Genomic DNA, 22608 nt, shown 5'->3' with positions numbered 1-22608 from the left:
GCAGGCAGAATCAAGGTCAGGGCAGGCAGGATGATCAGGCAGGCGGAAAAGTAGCCCAGAGTCAGGCAGGTGTCAAAACCGGGAAGATTATAAAAAAGAGAATAGCAAAAAGAGTACGGGGAAAACCACGCTGGTTGACTTGACTAACCTATAAGACTAACTGGCACAGAGAGACAGGAAACACAGGGATAAATACACTGGGGAAATAAGCGACACCTGGAGGGGGTGGAGACAATCACAAGGACAGGTGAAACAGATCAGGGCGTGACATATTCAGCGTGTCAGGGATCTTCAACTCTGTCAAAAACAGTCTGGCTTCAATACTGCAGTGAAACAGTTTAGTGGTGAGATGTTAGCACAGCAGAAAAATGGGACCAGTGCTGAACAGTGCTGCTGAGACATGCAGATGTCTGTCATTGTTGTTGTTTCACAGTGTCGTGTTTCTGTTTCTGTGTTCATCTGTGGTTGGGTGTGTGTGTCTGTGTGTCGTCTGTGTCTCTGTGTGCATGTGTGCGTACGTGCGTGCTTGCGGCCGGGTCAGACAGCGGGAGGCATTGTTGGGTTTTGATCAAACTCTCCCATGTGACTGCCCAGAACCAGAACCAGATTCCTATATTTATATGATCCTTTATTATCCTTATATGAAGTACTCTGAACCTCCCAGTAGACCGTAGCTCTATCTCTGTCTAACTCTCTGCCTCTGCTCTGTGGTCTGTGGTTCCAACTCTCCTGAAATGGACAGATAATGATATGAAGCCACGAGACAGGAAATGTCTCGGTGAAGGAAATGGAATCGGAGAGAGGCTGGATGGATCTTCTCAACCTCTGTTATACCCAGAGGACACAGACACAGGAAGACAATGAGCTCCTTATCCCAGTTTAGAAGAGTCTGTAATAAACTAGGAACAGAGAGGGCCTCTACAATATTACTCAGTAACTATCATGATTAATAGATTAAAACCTAGTGGTACCCTGTCTGTCTGTCTGTCTGTCTGTCTGTCTGTCTGTCTGTCTGTCTGTCTGTCTGTCTGTCTGTCTGTCTGTCTGTCTGTCTGTCTGTCTGTCTGTCTGTCTGTCTGTCTGTCGTACAGGTACGGACAGACGGACGGATGGACGGACGGACGGACCGTCCGTCCGTCCGTCCGTCCGTCCGTCCGTCCGTCCGTCTGTCCGTACCTGTACTACTAAATGAATCACAGACAGCTGGTTACGTGATGAATTTCACAGGAATGAAGCCGACTCAATATGGCTGCCAGTCAACACATGGTGACATTTTCGAACTAGGAATCCTACACGCTCTGTAACACAGCCTCTGAGTGAGACGAGATCTGGGGCAGCACTCAGACATGACGTGCAGGAGCGTAACGTGATTAGCTGATTTGGATAGATCAGTGATTGCATCTAGCAGTGATTGTTCTGGTCTGGAGTGTGTCACTGTGTTGACTATAACAGAGTAATACGGAGATTGACATCAGTCTGACCCAGAGCTCTTGCCCTGTCATGGGCTAACTCTGTTACTGGGCCTGAAACAAAGTTCTTGGAAATGGCAAGTGTCACTGTCAATTTCTCACCATTAGAGACATGATTGCATCACATGCAAAATACATCTCTGTCGGCGCTAACTAATTTATATACACAAGAGCTCACTAAATCAAAAATGAACACGCTAACGCAAAAAATTACGCACGAAGACACCCGGGTACATCATTTGTACTCGGTTAGTTAATGTGGGATTTAGTTAGTTGATGTATAGTAAGTTTAGCTGTAGAGATAGTTATTCTGACTGAGGGCATGTGCTTTCTGACTGAGTGACTACGCACAGTGCTGAGAGTGACCTCTGAACTCTATATGACAATGTCCCCTACTGCACTCTTATAGGCTGAGCCATGCTCTCTGATAGGCTATCTAACCAGACAGGCGGTAAATAATAGGTCTATTTCCTGTTCCTGTACGATGGGAAAGTCAAACACAGGGACCTGGGGGGAAAACAGTCGTTAGGAGGAGAAGAATGTTGATGTATTCCCTCTGGGCTTCTTTGCTGCTCGTTAACCCCAAATGTTAGGTTAGGAACACCTGCATAAGTTGTTGAACTTTAACCTTTGACCTTTGCGAGACCTCTGTTAATATGTGCATTCGTCACAAGCCTTCACAGAACTCTTTATCTGTGGCGGAATGATCAGGGACTCTACACCTCTCTGAGCTCTCAGACTAACTGGAGTCTCCCTTATTCCCTTCCCTCTTCTCCTCCTCATCGTGCGCGGGGTAATGTAGTACGTCCTATAGGGTTGCTTGCGTCATGCCATAGGTATGCTATCTTACCTGCTTCAGTCAGTTTTTCTTCCTTATCTTAGCTGGGTTACCTTATCTTAACGCTCCTCTTAAAAACATCCACTCTGACCTGAAGACTGACCGATTACTAAGGTTAAGCTATGGGCCAAAATGAAAGGATACCGTAAATATATACAAGAGGGCAGGTAAAGCTCTACATAGATCGAACAAAGCTTTAAACCTCATGCTGAATGAAGATTCCTCAACAGCACACTGTGCAGCCAACAGAAATAGCCAACCGTTTCCTTAGTGACCCCAAATGTTAAATACAATTCTGTGTGGCTCAGTTGGTATATCATGGTGCTTGTAACGCCAAGGTTGTGGGTTCGATTCCCACGGGGGACCAGTATGAAAACAAGTATGAAAATGTATGCACTCACTACTGTAAGTCGCTCTTTATAAGAGCGTCTGATAAATTACTAAAATGTAAATTTGTGGTGGAAATTCCCCCTGAACCCTGTTACGACTCTGTTTTTCACTTATGCTATGTTAATCACTAAAAGGCTGCTCTGTCACACGGCTCTCGTTATAAGATATCGGCCTACACTCCTCTGATAACAGAACCCAACCTCTCAACAGAGTGCCTGGTCCTGGAACCATTCTCCAACCCAGAACCCAGAACTTAGAACTCGGAAACAAAATCCACTAAATCATATATTGCATAACAGCTCTGTTCTATACGATTAGTGGGCTGTAACTTCAGACAGTTGACCTTTTAGTGACCTAACCTCAACTGCAGGGATATTGTGAAACACACAGTTAAAGAGGACTTGGTTAACCAAGTCACACCCGGTCCTGATTTACTGTAGATGTTGATGTCAGGTTTTATTGTTATGTGTTTGTTGTGTTGGAGCGGGGTCAGAGTTCAGCCCAGATTGGTTCATCATGTTGCTGTTTTACAGACAGGGTGTTCCAGCTATTTCAATGTTCCCTCTCTGTGTCAAACTGGGCAGATAAAGATGTACGATAACATCTTCAACACACCAGACATCCCCAGGCTTTCCCCATACCCCAGCTACCTCTGACAGACAGTGTTTCCTATCAGCAGACATAGCAGACATGACTGTCTGGATCAAAGAATCTTCCGGGACTCTACAGTGAACTCTATTGAACTAGAATGTCTATCACTACTAGTCAATATTCGTTTGGTCTGCGATACATCAGTGGTCATCGCAGTCCCTTATGGTTCCAGCTTAGTTCCCCTATCATTCACAGCCCTAAGAAGTCATGTCTATAAAATAAAACCTTATGTCGAACCACAAGACAGAGTGGCTTCTGTACCACAGTCACAATCAAAATCCCATCACGGTCACAGCCTGATGACTTCCATGTCAGCCTGTAAATACATGATGTATTATTGTTTCTTATCTGCACCTTCTTTCCCCTGTTTCCCATCGTCTCCTATCTTCCCTGCCAGTCTGTAGTGTAATCAGTGAGTCACTGTGTTGTTACCTGAGGAGGAGAGACGTCCATGTTGTTGACAGAGCCAACATCTAATCAGAGCCTGCGTCTAAGTGGGATGAGGGATAATCTCACCTTATGTTTATGTTGCCTGTAGTGACTGTGTGTTTTAACTGCAGCGTCTCTGTGCTTCCCCCTCAGTGTCTATAGTTAGTGTTTGCGCTTCCCCCTTAATGTACAGACAGAGTGGGGCCCTGATGATTCTAAGCCCGTCTAAGGGCCAGACAAAGGAGCCACAGTTAGTTACTGTATATGGGGCATAAGGCTGGGAGAGAGCAGGTCTATTGTGACTCTTTAAGCGAGTCCTGACCTGCCGATAGTATTATACCTGTGAGCCGCAGCTGTTCCTGTGTTGTCTGCGGTTATGAGTAGGATAAAGTTGCCCCTATACATTTATAGATCTGTGCCTATGGGCTGATCGTAGGGTAGCCAATGGTGTGGTATGAATTGGGTCTGTGTGTGTTTATGTTTACAATGCTGCCTTGAACTGTGCCCACCGTATCTACCCGAATAATCAAATGCCTCCTCCTCCGCTCCTGACCAATAAGCTTCCATTGTAAATGGCGCACATTCGTCATTGATAAAGGTATAAAAACATGTACAAAATGAATGATGAAAGACTTGAGATTCAACTTGATTTGAGAAAACCGAGAGCGTGTGAAGTGGATAGTGTTGATCTGGCTGTTTTGGCAACAAAGAGTGCAGAATTATGGGCAGCAGCTCAACTCCCCAAAGAGTAAGTATGTTACCCAGTGTAATAGTCCCTTTGATCTCTCCAGGGTCAACGTTGGGTGCCAGGTTCTTTACCGTTTGAAGTGCAAAATGGAGGGTGGTTTGTGTAGCTCAGAAACCAGTTAAGTGAAATACAGTAGTCTGCACATAACTAAGAACTTTTTGTTGTTGTTGTGAACTTGTGAAAATTAGGTAACTACAGAAGCAAAGATGGAATATATTACAGTAGCATAGTATCTGTATCCAAACATTCCTATGGTGTTTGCTCATGAGTGAGTGGAGCTTCTAGGCTGTCAGAGATGTTGAGTTACTGTGCCTCAGAGGAAGAGAGGCAGCAGATATATTGCAACAGGCACACTCGCGCGCACACACACACACACTCACTCCAATGCACTCAGTGCCTCAGAAGAAACACAGGAGAAGTCAAAGTTGAGTCACTCAGGCCTTACTTGGCTAAGTCAAGGGGGTACTGACAGGTATCCAGTACTATTGTGGTGTAATCTAACCTCATATATGGCCACAGGTGTTTAAAGTTGATCTACAGAGAAGGGGCCAGCGTGTAATCCATATACATTGCATTCGGAAAGTATTCAGACCCCTTGGCTTTTTCCAAAACTAGCTATCCATCACACTTATGAGTGAGCATTCCTCATCTGTGTTTTATCTCAAGCACATCATATATCATTGCTCACAGGAATATTTTTTTTGTACTTCCTGATAATAAAATAGGGTGAATTATTACAACAATGTCGTCATTCTAGAAGATAAGGTAGGGGAACTCGGACTCCCACACTCACTGATACACCTCCTTAGCCTGAAGTAGAGAGTGTCAGTTTTCTCATAACACTCTCTCCACAGACGAGCCTTTGTCGTGTGAGTTTCATTTATGGAGTCATTTATGGGACGTTCCTTACGCCTCCCCGACCTCACCCACTCGCCTCCTTACGCACCTACCCCTTTTATCTCACCCTCACCTCTTCTTACCCCTTCGCCTATAACTAACTAAACCTGCAGCTTGTAAACCTGCAGTGTGCTGAGAACCTTAACCCCCTGTCTGCAGAGGAATGTGGGTAATGTCTGCCAAAGGCTGTGGCTCTCAGCCAGAGAGACTACAGGTCCAGTGAGTGTTCACCTCTCTCTCTCTAGCCTGGCCTGCCTGACCGCTCTCTCTCTCTAGCCAGGCCTGCCTGACCGCTCTCTCTCTCTAGCCTGACCTGCCTGACCACTCTCTCTCTCTAGCCTGGCCTGCCTGACCGCTCTCTCTCTCTAGCCAGGCCTGCCTGACCGCTCTCTCTCTCTAGCCTGGCCTGCCTGACCGCTCTCTCTCTCTAGCCTGGCCTGCCTGACCGCTCTCTCTCTCTAGCCAGGCCTGCCTGACCGCTCTCTCTCTCTAGCCAGGCCTGCCTGACCGCTCTCTCTCTCTAGCCTGGCCTGCCTGACCGCTCTCTCTCTCTAGCCTGGCCTGCCTGACCGCTCTCTCTCTCTAGCCAGGCCTGCCTGACCGCTCTCTCTCTCTAGCCTGGCCTGCCTGACCGCTCTCTCTCTCTAGCCAGGCCTGCCTGACCGCTCTCTCTCTCTAGCCTGGCCTGCCTGACCGCTCTCTCTCTCTAGCCTGGCCTGCCTGACCGCTCTCTCTCTCTAGCCTGGCCTGCCTGACCGCTCTCTCTCTCTAGCCTGGCCTGCCTGACCGCTCTCTCTCTCTAACCAGGCCTGCTTGACCGCTCTCTCTCTCTCTAGCCAGGCCTGCCTGACCGCTCTCTCTCTCTAGCCAGGCCTGCGTGACCGCTCTCTCTCTCTAGCCAGGCCTGCCTGACCGCTCTCTCTCTCTCTAGCCAGGCCTGCCTGACCGCTCTCTCTCTCTAGCCAGGCCTGCCTGACCGCTCTCTCTCTCTAGCCTGGCCTGCCTGACCGCTCACTCTCTCTAGCCAGGCCTGCGTGACCGCTCTCTCTCTCTAGCCAGGCCTGCCTGACCGCTCTCTCTCTCTTGCCTGATCTGCCTGAACGCTCTCTCTCTCTAGCCTGACCTGCCTGACCGCTCTCTCTCTCTCTGGAGATCGGGAAGGGGGGCGGGGTTCAAGCCGAGTGTCCATTGTTTTACACCAGGGAAGGGAGAGGGAGTGTGAGGGGGTTGGGACTGAGAATGAGTTCCCATGTGTCTGAGACATTCTCTGCGATTTTTTTTTCACACGCTCCCATGCACCTACAGGAGCCGATCTGTTGGTTCCGAAGTCAGCGCAGTACTACAGAAATACAGGCCACGGAAGCCGTAACAACTAGTGCCCATCAGTCCACCTGACCAGAAGAGCTGTTGGTTAGACAGGGTTCTAGTGGACAGTATAGTTTGTCCTTAACAGACACGTGGGCAGTTGGCTCTGAGACTGCAAGAGAACTGGACACAGAGGCCAGCTGTATGAGTCTTCTCTGGCCAAGCTGTGGTGTGGTTGGAGGGTTTGGCTGTTCCAGTGCTCCTAGGTTATTTTTAGGTCAGCTCTGCACTCTGGGTTTAAATTAGGCCTGTCCCTCCATAAACCCCCAAGAAGCCTGCTACAGTGTGTGTTGGGTGTGGTCAGGATAAGGGTTGTACGCCTTATTCACTACAGATGTTACATACGTTTGACCCAGTATCTGACATTGTAACAGCCTTTCTAGTGACTGGGTGGGCTAGCTAGTTGTATGATATTAGTGTGTTAAAGAACAAGCCATACAGGAGGAGCCATGTAGAAATGTACGAAGAAAAAAGCCTTAGGCAACTAAAATCCTAATAGAAATGAACTGCATGCACTTTTCATTGTGGCTGTTAAAGCGTTATAGCTCTGCTCTCTGAGAATCACAGTAATGGGTTCCATTTGTTGGCTGATGCAAGACAACTTTATCAGACATTAAAATACCACCACTGAGTTAAAACATGAATAAAACCATATTACACATTTATAACCAAATAAACCCAGGAGCCAGCTAGCCTCCCCGCAGTCAAACACCAAATGTGTTTTAAGAATGTTTATTAATACTTATACAACAGATTATCTGACACTGCATGGGTGGTTGTCGTAACAACAGCATGAGAAGCTGCTGCTGAAATGATTACATTTTCATGACTCGCTGTGATCAACGCCAGTAGGAGAGAAATCCAACCCACATCAGGGAATGAGAGTCAGTAGCAGAGAGGGGTTTATTCCTGGCTAGAACCCAACCCAGTCGCATGTCTAACAGAGAACAAGGCTTTAATTTGGGTGTTTTTATTCAGCTTTTCTTCGTCCATGCCAAACGTTTACATAACTAATGTTGTCCTCATATGGTAGAGACGGACAAGAGATGGACCCTAGGTCACTATAACCAATGCCTTGACCAGTTTGGATTGAAAGGTGAGAATGCAGTTGAACCGGAGTTCCTGCGTAGGGTTCTCGCGTCCCATTTCCTGGTTACTGATGATGTCATGTTACCCCTGGCTACAGAATCCCGTCCGAGCACATTGAGCTGTGCTAGGGTGGCTCCCATAGGCCTATGCAGAGTTTAGAAAGGGGCAAGACATTCTGATTTTATATATAGGTTATATGTGGTTCTGACCGATAGGCAGGGGTTTTTGACACGTACACACTTAGAGACACACAAGCACACACTACCACTACTATCAAGGGTCACTGGAAATTTTAAAAGGTTGGTCTGAGCGAACGTCTGATGTTCCACCCATTCATCTGGGCGTATGTAAGTCTAAAGTATTAAATGCCTTTGGTCTGCATTTTTAGTTTAGTTGGTCCTGGAGCTCTGGTAAAGCAGCATGTTGCAGGGAAGGAAAATAAGAAAGCTAGCTTCGCTGTGCTGCATGTTCATTGAGGTAAGTGGCAAGCAGATGTTATGTTGTCTCTTTAGGATGTGTGCATTTATGGATTCAAATGGATTATTTGATGATGAGTGGAAGTGCTGAGCATATAGACCTACAGTATAAAAAAAAGAATGTAACCTTTATTTAACTAGGCAGTTAAGAACAAATTCGTATTTACAATGACAGCCTACCCCGGCCAAACCCGGACGACGCTGGGCCTATTGTGCCCCGCCATATGGGACTCTCTCACGGCCGGATGTGATACAGCCTGGAATCTAACCAGGGACTGTAGTGACGCCTCTTGCACTGAGATGCAGTGCCTTAGACCGCTGCGCCACTCGGGAGTATGTCATCAAATGCCACACTGACTGAGGAAAGAAAACTATGAGAGGCAGGAGGGGAGAAGCAAGCAAGAAAGAATTAAATAACTATGGGTTTCGCTTCATTGGTGTGAATGTAATGGTTTATCTCTACTTATTCTGATGTATTCAACAAATCACAGGTGGACCACGGAGAAGCCGGTGGAAAGTGTAGGTTGGGAAGAGGCGAAGGAGGTGCGATGACGCGAAAGCGCTACTAAGATCAGAGGTTTGTCTCCTGTGTATACACCTTCGTTTGAGGAGTGCATACTTACGTCTCCTGATTACAAACCAAGTAATCTTACTTATAGGTCTTCATGCTCTCTTGAGAACCTTGAGGATCTTGAAATGGAGTCAGTCGGCAGTGGTGAGCACTCTGAAGTTGGGCCAGTCCAGGATGTAGTGGGCCTACCTGCGGCAGCAGGTGTGGTAGAGTCTTTCAACGTTTGCCCCGAGAATCCTACCAGAGATGATTTTGGACCGGTAGGAGTGAGATTTTAGAAAAGGGTTGATTCCTGCTTTTTGGGCAACCCGTACGTTGTGTCAAGCTGGGTAAAGGATAAACTGGGAATGGTTACATCTGTGAAGTTTCGAGAAGTGGAATTGTTTGGATTTTTTATGTATCTGTAACAGTATAGCTTCCGTCCCTCTCCTCGCCCCAACCTGGGCTTGAACCACACATCAACAACTGACACCCCACGAAGCATCGTTACCCATCGCACCACAAAAGCCGCGGCCCTTGCAGAGCAAGGGTAACAACTACTTAAGGTCGCAGAGCGAGTGACGTCACCCGATTGAAACGCTATTAGAGCGCACCACCGCTAACTAACTAGCCATTTCACATCAGTTACATATCCGCCTCCCAGAGGAAGCGGGTGCTTTAAGTCACGCAGCTCGGGGTTCAACCTGTGGTGTGCTTTGGGGTGTGCAGAAAGGGGTGATCTGTAGGGAAGTGTTGAATGTAGAGGTGGATCAAATGAAAATGAAGATTCCTAGTGTTTGTGATTTCCGCCATTTGGTGAGATGTAGACCCGATGGCAAGACTGAAAATACCCTGTCTGTTTTGTTGAGCTTTGACCCAGAGTTTCTACCTGTTAAGGTTAGGTTATATTTGCTATTCCGTGAGGGCCTATGTTCCGAACCCGCTACGGTGCTTTAGGTGCCAAGGTTTTGGACATGTTGCAGCAGTATGTAGAAGGGAAATCCCACGATGTGAGAAATCTGCATGAGAGCATAGTCAGGTTACAGTTGGGATAGAGAAAGCACTGTGTGTCAACTGTGGGGGTGCCAATGCAGCTGGGGATACAAAGTGCCCTGTGAAAGGTCTAAACTCTCAGTTAGAAACACTTTTGTAATCACTAGCTTGGATGGTACTCAAATCAAACAGGTCTCTGCATATAAATATTTAGGGGTATGGTTAGATGATAGGCTTTCCTTTAAAAAACATGTTACTGAATTGGGAAAAAAGCTCAAATTCAAGATAGGGTTCCTTTACAGAAACAGGGCTTGTCTGTCCTTTGTAAATAGAAAACAAATTGTGCAGGCTACTTTTATGTCCGTTTTAGATTATGGTGATATTATGCATCGGCAAACGCATTAAAACCACTGGATGCTATTTACCATTGTGCACTCAGGTTTATCACGGGTGATAGTTACAAAACTCATCACTGTATCCTATATCAACATGTGGGTTGGGCCTCTCTATCTGTGAGGCGAGAGCAACATGCTCTCTTGTTTATTTATAAAGCGCTTCTTTTAAAACTACCTCCATATATATCATCATTCATTTCCACTAGATATACAATTTTAAAACCAGATCACAGATGTGGATTACATTAGAGACTCCTGCGGTCTCCACAGAGTTGGGTAGGACTGCCTTTAGTTCCTTTGCGCCTTATTTATGGAACAAACTGCAGATCCAACTTAAGTTAGACACTCTGGTGTCCCTTGCCCATTTCAAAAATGTTATGGAGGATCAATATGATGTTGTCTGTGATTTGTTTCTGTTGAATTGTGTCTTTGTTTTGTATGTTTGAAATGTTCTTGTCTGTATGCCTAAAACTGTACATGACAACATGTTTACACAGGGCACAGCCGTAAAAGAGATCCAGGTCTCAGTCTGTTTTCCATGTTAAAATAAAGATTTTTTTTAAAAAAAGAGAGAGAGACAGGTTGAGATTGCCAGAGTTCGAGTGGGGCAGAAAGTTTCCTATGCTAAGGCAGCGAAGAGAATAGAGGATAGCCCGAGGGTGAGTGAGTTGACTGGGAGCCCCCCAGTGAGCAGGCCTGAAGAGAGAGAGCCAGAGAGGATGAGTTTAGTAAGGTTGGATTTCTTTGCGGTTATAGCCATGGCGATCAACTGAACTGTACTGATGGAGCAGACACCACTGAAGATAGATGTGGTAGTTGCAGTAGCAGAGAAATATTTGGGTGTGAGAGATTTTAGTGCAGAAGATCTACAGGAAGTTTTGAGAGAAGGGGTTCCATCCATTGGGCAAAAAATAGTGGGACCGGGTGGTTGGTTTTTGGGGATAGTGTATAGTTGCATGGTTAGATGGTGGTGCAATTTAAATTTGTCCCATTCCTCTTTTCCCTTTTTTGGGTTGACCAAAATGTGCAATCGGCTCTCCGACCTGTAAACGGCAGCAACACAGCGTCTAGTCTGTCGAAAAGCCACACGAAGAAGAAGTTGAGGAAGAAAGTCAAAGGCGATTTCTATAAAAGACTTTCAATGAGTTCTAGTAGGCGTGTCTTCAGAGCGGCTGACAGACAGCGTAGCTCCATAGGCGCTAGAGGGTGAGAATTGATCAGTAGTTGGTTGAAGAGTGAACGGAGGATTCGAGCGTTGGAAAGTGTTTCTGCTTTTTGCGGTTCACAAAACAATTTTGCGGAGGTGTAGCCAACTTTATTTTCAAGTTGTTGCTTTGCTGCAGCCAAATTTGAAGAGATTCGTTTTCTCCTCAAATGACGTGGACTAGCACCATGAGTAGTGGCTACAGTAGTTTAGAAGAGGACTCCGAAGAGTATTTTTTCACCGCCAGAACTTCGTTCTTCAAGAAGCCTTCAGGGAAACCAACCCAGTGCAAGGTACATTAACTTTAATTTGTGCGAACGTCTCACCTGGTAGCTACTGTGTTTTGTCATATAAAGATAGCAACCTGTTGCTAACGCGTTAAGGAGTTACCAGTTTCGCGTGCAGTCTGCTCTACAGTATTTTCAACGTAACCAATGGCAGGCAGGCTGGCTAGCCGTCTCATGAGCTAACTTTAGCTATCAATTATTTGTTTAGGCTAAATCCATATTGGTTTGCCAGGCTTTATGATTTTAGATTTGAATGGAGCTCGTCTGATGGTGGACAATTATAGCCGTAATCTGAGTGGCACGTGCAGCTAATATATTTCAGAACCACGTGGGATCATACTTTGATAGGATAGCCACTTAGGGGCTTTTATATTTTGAGCTATAGTCGACAATTAAATTGTATAGTTGTATTTTAAACAGTGGAAGAGTTGGTTAATTGGAAACTTGCATGCCAGAGGAGACCTTTAGCCCCTGATTGGGTTAAAGCCCATGACATCCTGACTATGGATGACATAAGTAGGTCAATTTGTGCTCATCATTACTGGTCTGTCTCCCAGACTCAAGACTCTGCATATAATGTAAGTTATTGTCCTGTCTCTCACACACAACTGCATTCACTATGTGTGTGTTGAGCTTACGAAACTCTTCTCAGCCTGACCGCTCATATTTCCATATGACCTTGAACAGTCATATTCCATGCCAGGCTGCGGACAATGTGGCCCATGCAACACACACTATGCCACGAAGGGACTTGCCCACTAAGCAAGATGCTGTGTCTGCCCCCACAATTGTGTTATTGTGGGTGAAACGTTACTCAGAGGGTCTCTCATAGTAGCTCCTAGTTAACCCTCCAGCAGCTCAAATCCTACGCTATGGGGTTCTATTCATCCAGCACCATATAGATGACTTAATGCCTTTTTAAATGTACTGTACTGCTACTTGTTTCAAATAGGTTTCATGGGCTTAGATAAGTCTCCTTCCTTTCCCCCCTGACAGCACCACCACCAACAAACAACAGTTAGGCTACCAGTTAATGATAAAGCTGAGGGGCTAGTTAATTTTTTCCGTAGCAATGTTTAATCTTGAGCAATGGTTTTTGTGACGATTTAGATTCTGTTGGCCTTGGCACATGTTTAACCAAGACTGCCTGTTCATTGTGGTGTGTGTGTGTCTTTACAAGTTGAAGTTTCAGCTTCAACATGCCTCTAGTCTTTCTGTTTACCCCTTAGCACCATGGACACTCAAATGGCTCTGACCCTGCCTGGGCTGCTGGGAAACAGCTGCAATAGACACACACGGTGGCGGCGGCACAGCTTCTGAGTGACGGGGCCTCATAACCCTCCTCAGCTAATCTCTGTCTCCAGAGTAGCTAGCTAATACTGTGGACTACTCAGTAACTCACAGCCCTCTTTCTGTATACGGGAGGAGAGGACCCTAATGGGTCTGTAGTGGCGCTATGTGATAGTTATATTGATGTATAGTAGAGTAATCATAATAGTAGGTGTTTGGTATAAGAGTGTGTGTAGTATTGGTTATCGTATTAGCTCCTGAGTGGCACAGCGCTCTAAGGCATTGCATTTCAGTGCTAGAGGTGTCACTACAGACCCTGGTTTTGATTCCAGGCCGTATCACAACCGGCCGTGATTGAGAGTCTCATGGGGCGGCGCACAATTGGCCCAGCGTCGTCCGGGTTAAGGTTTGGTACGCTGTCATTGTAAATAAGAAATTGTTCTTAACTGACTTGCCTAGTTAAATAAGTACTTAAAATAGTTGGGTTTTAGTAGAGCTGGGTGGGAGTGAATCGGTCTGTTTCAATCTAACATGGCAGCCGTGCAGGAAGAGAGGGCTGCTGTTTGTTTCTCTACTCCAAAGTCAACAACGGCAGACGCTTACGTAAGATAATCACCACGCGTTATCTCCTCTGGCAGTCTTCCTGTATAAAACTCAAACTATGGGCTGCCTCGGTCACAGAGAGGGCTGTTGGTTGGGTTGAATGGAATGGAGGACAAGCGGTGGCTGTTTGTGTGTTTAGGGTGCTGTACAACAATAATGCATTTCAGTTTCTCTCCTTGAGTGCTCTGTTTCCAGATGGAGAGAGATCTGTCCAACAGAGGGAGGGAAAGAAACAGCTTAGTATCGGTCTTCCTCAGACATCAGAAACACTGCTCTGTCCGGACCAGAGGATGCCACAGATTACTAGAAGGGGATGTAATCACACCCATGGTTTCCGTGGTAGCTACAGATAAAGAAGCTGCTTTAGCCTCCCTTCCAGTCTCTGCTGCTGCTGGTGGGAAAAGGCCCCTTTTAGTTGGATCTCAGTCCCGCAGACTATATTCCTGTGAGAGTACAGGAGGGTTTTGGTGGCAGTGCCCCCACACACGTTCAGGGAGGCTGGGTTTGACTTGTCTATGACATTACCTGACAGCATGGTGTGCAAAAAGCATGTCAGGACCTTTATCAACCACACAATCCATTAACACACCCTCCCTCACGCGTCTTCCCCTCTTCCACCCCTAGTTCCTCAGCTATTGTGTTGCAGTTCCTGATAGTTCTCAGTTTTGAATCTGGTTCTCTGTTTGCTGTCACTTTCAGTACAAGTTGTGCATACTTTTATATTTTGTGCTATCCAATTGGTGGTAAGTCTTGTCCCATCGCTGTAATTCCCGTACTGACTCTGGGGAGGTGAATGTCAAGAGCCGTGCATCCTCCCGAAATACGACCCTGCCAAGCCGCACTGCTTCTTGACACATTGCTCGCTTAAAGCGGAAGCCAGCCGCTCCAATGTGTCGGAGGAAACACCGTACACCTGGCCACTGAGTCAGCGTGCATTGTGCCTGGCCCGCCACAGGAGTCGCTAGAGCGCGATGGGACAAGGACAACCCGGGCCGGCCAGCCAAACTCTCCCCTAACCCGTACGGCGCTGGGCCAATTATGCGCTGCCTCATGGGTCTCCCGGTCGCGGCCGGCTGTGACACAGCTTGGGATCGAACCAGGATCTGTAGTGACGCTGCTAGCACTGCGACAAGTTGTGCAATATTACTAGAGCTGGGACTAACTTCCTTGCCATGTTAGTATTGTGGCAAGGAAACACAACATGAAGAGGATATATCTTTAGTAAATCAACCCTAATGTTGAAAACAAACATCATTATTTTGTCATCCAGAGTCACACAATACTTTACATACTGCAGGTTTTTGAAGGACCAAAGAGTTTGGTCTGCTTCGTGTTTTCATTTTTGCCATCCCAAAAATATTGTGCTATTGGTATCCTCCTGGCCCTAATTATTACAGTATCACATTTTACCACAGTTCCTCTATTTTGTCCTGCTTGTCATCTTGCTGTAGGAAATGAGGAAATGTAAACAAACATGCAAGTCCAAAGTACATACAAACCTGTTCACCAGGCCTGCTCTTCCTCCTTGGCGGTACTGTGCTAGCGTTTGCTTAGCACTAGCTTTCGGGGACTGGAAAAGGTCTGAGTGAAAGAGAAGACCTCCAGGAGCCCCAGCCAATCTCAAACTAGAACCTTCAGTCTGCTGTGAGTTTACATAACGGCAGCCAGACCTCTCCAGATGCCTGTGCCAGAAGGCGAAGTGAGAACGCCTGAGAGCTTTGTCTCTGCTATTCAGGGATGGGGTGTCCATCTTTCCAGCATACTGGTCTGTGTGTGAGAGGGAGATGACTCCTCTGACTTGAGTCTTCAGATTTGGAGATGAAGAGTTTGGCAGTGGCACACCTAGCCTAGACAAAATGTAGGATCTGCTCCAGGGAGATCTCCAATAGACCTTACACAAAGCCTTTTGTGTCTCTTTTGTGTGTGTTTCGATATGGCGTGTTAATGATAGGAGACAGAATAGCATGACTAAGCAGCCGCAGAGGGCTCTGGGCACCACTTGAGGTACAGACTGTTTGAAGAAGAGTCCCTGAGGCTTTCATCTGTTTATGTTCACAACCTAGCCAGCCCTAAACACTGCTCAGCTCGACTCAGCTGTGTGTGCCTGTGCACTGTGTGTTTGTGTCAATGGGTGCCATGCAGGCCTGTTTCCTTCCTGCTGTTGTGAGTTTTGTTCTGCTGCAGAAAGGAGAGAATGTCAACTGTTTCTCTGTTTTCATACTTCAGCTAAACAAAGCAAGACCCACACAGCATACTCCACCAATTCAGCCCTCGCAGCTACTGATAAAAAAAAAAGGCTGATTATGGAAACGTGCTTCTTAGTTTAGACATGCAAAACGTGGCCTACGTCATCTAGCCTACATACCAAACAGAGCCATGTTGAAAATAAGACTGTGCTCCAAAGGTGGGTTTTACTGAAGGGAGTTGGCATGGGTGTAGGCTGCTTCATGATCCGTGGCCAGTCTTGCTCTTATGTTGCTGTCGCATGACCTGCCTGCATGTTACATAAAACCCTCTTTTATAACTGCCTGCTGCTATAAGTGTTCTGTTCCAGAGGAAACTCAATTTGATTGTTTTTGCAATGGTCCCGGTTGCTATCGCAGCCCCCACCCCTCCTCCTACACAGACACACACAGAGCAGGCTCCTTGATAATATGATTACCTTTCAAAGACTGCCTGCGTCATGGAGCAGATGAGGTGTTTGTTAAACACTGGACCCGTGTGCACAGCCACATCAGTTATGGAACGGCAGCACTTGATCAGGCTTCCAGACCTACTGAACTGTATCACCTGTGGTCATGTCCCATCCTGGCAAGACAACAGAACAGGTGGTCTATGAGACACACACCCCTTCACTGTCTGAGAGAGAATCCCCTCTCCTCTGGACAACAAACTATCATCATCCTGAATAATACTCTGTAGTTGAACTACTGAGGCCCAATAGGAGCTGGTTCTTACTCATAGGTCCCAGAAGACACCTGGCCTACAGGTGGATATTGCACACTAGGAAGGGCATCCAGGTGGTCATTTTAACTGATGGGAGTCGGCCTCCACCCTCTCATTTTCCCTGGCTAGGGTCAGAGGTCAACTGGTACAGAGCAGAGGGTTGTGGGTCAATATCCTTGAGGATCTCTGGCTACCATATGCTGGTTCTGGGAGCAGTTAAAGAAATTGGCTGTGGCTGTAATTACTGTACCACCATCACACACACTACGCATGGTATCTGCACACATCATTACACACTACGTACAAGCTCCACACACACCATTGCACACTACGTGAGAGGAGAGCGAGAAAGGGAGGACATGCCAACAGCATGGAGCGAGTTGGATCTCGTAGCTACTTGCTAGCTATACCCTTTGACATGTGTACATTTAAATGCATACAGTGTTATCAGCTGCTCAATCATGTCACTTGTAGGTCCATGTGTAACAGGACGTCTTGGCGCGATGCGATTGAAGTTGCTCAGGCCAGAGTGTTGTGGAAACCCATTCTTTACTGTGGGCCTAATGTGTTTATTGCGTTGGTGGGGTATCCCAGCACTCTCAATACACACTCGCATGGGTGTTCCAGCCCTCACAGCATACTGAACACCGTTTGCCTAAATCTAATTTTATTTATCACTTGCCGACTACAATACCGTGAAATGCTTACAAGTTCTTAACCATCAATGCAGTTTTAAGAAAATAAATGTTAAGAAAATATTTACACAAGTAACAGTAATGAGGCTATATACAGGGGTTACTGGTATTGAGTCAATGTGTGGGGGTACAGGTTAGTCAAAGCAATGTGGTAGTGGTGCCCTCGACTGTGGTGTGTTTGGACCATAGTTTGTTGATGTAGACACCAAGGAACTTGAAGCTCTCCATCTGCTCTACTAAGCTTCGTCAATGTGAACGGGGGCATATTCAATGCCCTCCCCCCCCCTGTAGTCCACAGTCAGCTACTTTGTCTTATGTTGAGGGAGAGGTTGTTATCCTGGCACCACACTGCCAGGTCTCTGACGACCTCTCTATAGGCTGTCTCATCGTTGTCGGTGATCAGGCCTACCACCGTTGTCGCCAGCCAACTTAATGATGGTGTTGGAGTCGTGCTTGGCCACGCAGTTGTGGGTGAACCGAGAGTACAGGAGGTGACTAGGCACACACCCGAGGGACCCCCGTGTTGTTGCCTACCGTTACCACCTGGGGGCTGCCCGTCAGTAAGTCCAGGATCCAGTTGCAGAGGGAGGTGTTTAGTCCCAGGGTCCTTAGCTACAATATGAGCTTTGAGGGCGCTGTGGGGTTGAACGCTGAGCTGTAGTCAATGAACAGCATTCTCACATAGGTGTTCCTTTTGTCCAGGTGTGGAGTGCGATAGAGATTGTATCATCTGTGGATCTGTTGGGGCGGTATGCGAATTGGAGTAGGTCTAGGGTTTCCGGGATGATGGTGTTGATGTGATGCATGACCAGCCTTTCAAAGCACTTCATGGCTGCAGATGTGAGTGCTACGGGGCGTTACTCATTTAGGCAGGTTACCTTTGCGTTCTTGGGCACAGGGACTAATTATGCCTATGGATTGTGACATTGTAAAACAACCGATAAAGGTGCCGTTACTGGTGTCTTCACTGAGCCTTATTATTTTTCTCTGGGTATTAGTCACCGCCCCGCTGCTACAGTCACTGCACTGTGTGGCTATAGCTGCTGGTCTCCGCCCTGGCTAGTACTGTAGCTGTGTCGTGATTTTTAGTGAAGGCTTTGTCTACGGCTCCTGTCGGCACAGCCTTCCATCAGCCACACCGTTCATCTCACACTCCATTGTGCCAGAGATGGGCCTGTTCATGTTTCTTTTGGTGCTCAGAGGTGAATGAGCCTCGCGGGTCTGTGACCTCTGTCATGTCCAAGTTGTATGGGTTTATTCATGGTAGGAAGAGATACCACCACCCCCCCCCCCCCCCCCCCCCGTCCCATTCCCTCACAGAGAGCGTGGACAGGTTGGTAAGTGTGGCTTTGTAACCCTATAGGGCCTCTGTGTGCTGTGTTTCTGCACCTGCTTAGTGCCTAACTATGGTCTAAGCATGCATTAATGAGTTACACAACCCTGCTATCATGTGGTCTTTCTTCTATTTTGAATGGATTTAATTGAGCACTTATTCAGTTTTGGTCATGCTCATGGTAAAAAGCGAATACTGTGTAGTAGGCTACTGGCGCTCATGTAATGTCTCTCACGCTCACCCACACACACACAAACAGACAGGCTGAGTTAATTATTGTCACAGGAGACTAGCCTATAGTTAGTTAATGCCGGTAAGCTAGCTGCCTTTAGGCCAATGTTATGAACAGACCTTCAGTTTCACTATGAGAGGCTTGTCAATGTCTCAACTCCCCATACTCCGGGTCGAGAGCCTTTTCATCAACGTTGATTTAAAGTAGTGCAGTTTTAATCGTCAGAGTTTAGTCTCCAGTTATAGTGTTAGCCTGTTTTGACTAGCTTGGAGCTGTTAGTACAGTAGTTTCCCAGAGGTTGTGTTTGATGTGACTGTCTGTACCTTGCGGCCAAGGACCTTCAATTAATTTTTCCACTGCAGGTTCCCTGCAGCCATGCTGTCTGAGTGGTCTAGCCTAGTGTGTTGGTGCTGTTGCTCTTGTTACGCTATCTGCACAATGGTTCCCGTCTCTTTGCTAAGTGCGGCTTACAGCCATGATAGTGGGTCAATGCTACTCCCCATAGACTAGTTCTACAGGCTAGCTCCCTGTCGCTTCATACCTCCGTGGCAGTTATGGTAGATACTGTATGAGTGTTAGTCAGACAAGTCTACTTCCTCCCCGAGTGAACCACAGTCACATCTGCTCAGTCTTCCCCATATTCCACATACTGCTCTCCTGTGTCTTCTATTCTATTCCTGTCTCTTGCTACAGACACACCTGTTTTTCATCCCTCCCTTTATTATCCTCATTGTGTTGGTCTATAGGAATGTTTTCCATGTTACTGTAATTAGACCTGTCTGAAGCCAAGCCTGTTTTGTCTCTGAGATGGAGAACCACTCTAGAGTGAGAAGTGGATCAGGAAGACGGAGGAACAGTGCTGGGCCTAGTGCTATTTGTTACACTGTATTCCCTGTGTCTCCTACTGTGCCTTGTCATAGGCCTAGGCTACATACTATAGCGTGTGTATTGTGTGGGCCTCTCTCACATTTAGGTCAACAACAAGCTGACCCAGCACAGTGGTTTGAGGCATGATGAATCCTCCCCAGGCAGTTAATGTGAACTGTCAATCATCCCTGTCTCCCTAGGTAACAGGCCTGTGTGTGTCTGTGGTCTGTAGTGCAGGGTCCAGGTTTCCACAGAGCCAGCTAATAAAACTCAACAGTGGAAGTCTGGGTTATTGTTGACCTGGGTTCTCAAAGGACGGGAGTCTTTCGGTGCTGTGAAATGTTCTATTGCCTCACACTCTAACATGGCTACTGAAGAACAGGGAAGTCTGCCTTTCATAATGTCACATCTCACCACCCCATGCTTACTCCCCATTGTTGAAAAACACACAGAGTTGGGTAACAGTGGCTGATCAGATGAAGAGATTGGGGAGGATGGGGTGTGGTAAAAAGCCTGAGGAGCTGAGAGGCTTGAGGAAGTAGAACAGTCTTGTTATTGGACCACAGTGATGTAATGTCTTTATTACAGGCCTAGGCTACGTGCTGCAGTAATGAAACATGTCTGCCCAGGCAGTCGGATATTAAGCCTATATTTCAGGCGTCTTAGAAAACCAATAACTGTGCTGGAACATCTTGGCAAGAAGCCACTTGGGGTTGAGGGGTGAAGAGTTGCGTTATCAGCACTCTTATGTGGTGAAGCTATACAGCTGTGTTGGCGGGGGACTGTACTTGGGCTGACCCCCTTTAGTCGACTGATCGATTGTTTGGGCAATGAGTTTGTCTGCCTAGAATTATTATTATAATTTTTTTTTTTGAGTCGCTGTTACAAAAACGTGTTGATTGACGCCTGTCTGTGGACTAATCCATTGCAGAGGCCACGCCATTGGGACACCAGTAGTACATTTACAGTTAATTCCCATAATTTCATATCTACAAGGTTTGTTTGGTTACCGTAATTTCTGTTAATGCGTTCAATATATTATTAGTCTTGTACAGTTTTCATTGTTGGAGTGGACACGTTGTTTGCAGACCGCACAACCTAGGCTACACTTGTGAGAAACAAGTTTTGGTTTGTTTCATTCCGTTTACGAGTTGTCAATATATTCATTGTGTTTTGTTTGGAGTGCTCCTGTCATTGTTGAGTAAGGACGTGCATCTGGATGCGTGTAGAAGTAGGCCTCTGCTACCTGGCCTGCGTGCAAAAGTTGGCTTATAAATGTGCCCATTTGGGGATCTGATCGTATTTCTGATTTGTCTTAAGCTCCACGGCTCATTAGTGGTAGTGAGTTATCAAATTAATTGTTTCTTCACCTCATACGGCAAGTAAACAAAGTCTGTTTTTACATCCATTGAGGAACTATTGCCAATTTGAAAAATCTTTCCAGCTCTCTCGCTCAGCTTGGGGGGGGAAAAAATAAATAAAATCATGCTCTTATCCAGTGGAAACTTCATAAAATAGGCCTACCTGATTACTTCTTATCCCTTGCGCAAATAGGCTACAGATGTCTGTCTGGTGCTCAGTGGTGTGGGATAACTCTGAGGGCCCAGAATATTTTACACGATGCTGCAAGTTTGTTAGCACCAGCTTCCTGCATTTTTATCAGGATATTTTCTACCTGCAGGCTGCAATATTATTATTATTTTTTGGCTTTATGTAGTCTATTTTTACAAAGTTGGCAATAGAAGTTACTTTTAAATTTGTGTAATTTTCATTTAGACTCAAAGTCTTTATTATAAAATAAGTAACTGTAATCAAAAAAATATATAATCGTGGTCAACCAAGAGTCGTCCTGTTCTTTCGACCAATCGATTGGTCAAAATGTTTAAATGTATTGTTCCATATATAGACGCACTCTGTTTGAATAAAACCAACTGCAAATGCACTGAGCTTGTCTATTTGATTAAATAATAAAGATACACAAATGATTCCAAGCCTGATAGTCACACTGTGTTAAAAAACAAGCATGTTGTCTCGCTCTCCTCCCTACTGTTGTGAAAAGGCACCATAGCACAGCAAGTGTTTATTGCACTATCACCGCTGTTCTGTTAACAAAATCCCCAATTTGTTTAGAAAAAACATTCCATTAACCCTTGCTCTCTTTACGTGAAACATATAAGCATTGCATGCATGTGACCGATAGGCTATAGATCAGGTCCTATCAAAATCACAAATTGTTTAGCCGTTATTACAGCATAGGAAAGATTTAAAAACAGCCAAATCTGTGAAATTGCTTTATCCAACATTTTGCACTTGCATGAGGCTTGGCGCTCACGGAATCAGTAGGTTAATAAACAAACACTCAAACAGGCAACAGAAGCAAGCTAGGTCTTATTTCTGTAGATGTACAGTCCCAGTCAAAAGTTTGGACACCTACTTATCAAGGAAAAGGGTGGCTACTTTGAAGAATCCAAAAAAAAAAATGTTTTACTTTTTTTTTTAAACTTTTTTTTTTGTTACTACATGATGCCATGTGTTCTCAAATTTGACCAGACGACTCTTGGTCGACCAAGATGTTTTTTGTTGTCGCGAACAGCCCTAGACGGTGGGACCAGAGGAGATGGTAATACTCGTCAGTTTGACAGGGAAGACCTGACTTTGATGTGTGGAGCACACGGATGCATGCGGACTAGAGAGAAACCGTGAGAGAGATCATCAAGAAATGGCCCACGAAAAAGCACGAGCCTAGGGTCTGTCCCTCAGTCATCGTCAATTCCCTGTCCTCTGACTAGGGCTTGGAATTGCCACGGACCTCACGATACGATATCACGATACTTTAGGTGGTGATGCGGTATGTATTCCAA

At 46.1% G+C, this 22608-nt stretch overlaps 1 protein-coding gene across 4 annotated transcripts in view; it reads left to right on the top strand.

Moving 5' to 3' along the window:
• LOC106609251 (ras association domain-containing protein 3) overlaps nucleotides 1-22608 on the top strand; it is a 57623-nt gene that overhangs the window by 19416 nt on the left and 15599 nt on the right. The window contains exon 1 of one of the 4 annotated variants that reach the window (XM_014207835.2): nucleotides 11448-11787. The exons of the other annotated variants lie outside the window; for them this stretch is intronic. Coding sequence (XP_014063310.1) covers nucleotides 11665-11787 — 123 coding nt within the window. The 5' untranslated portion in view covers nucleotides 11448-11664. Of the gene's footprint in view, nucleotides 1-11447; nucleotides 11788-22608 lie in introns of those variants that run through there. 4 annotated transcript variants of the gene reach the window in all.

Source organism: Salmo salar, chromosome ssa07 (assembly GCF_905237065.1).
Source record: "Salmo salar chromosome ssa07, Ssal_v3.1, whole genome shotgun sequence".
Taxonomy (NCBI): Eukaryota; Metazoa; Chordata; class Actinopteri; order Salmoniformes; family Salmonidae; genus Salmo; species Salmo salar.
This window is presented reverse-complemented; position numbering and strand designations above follow the sequence as displayed.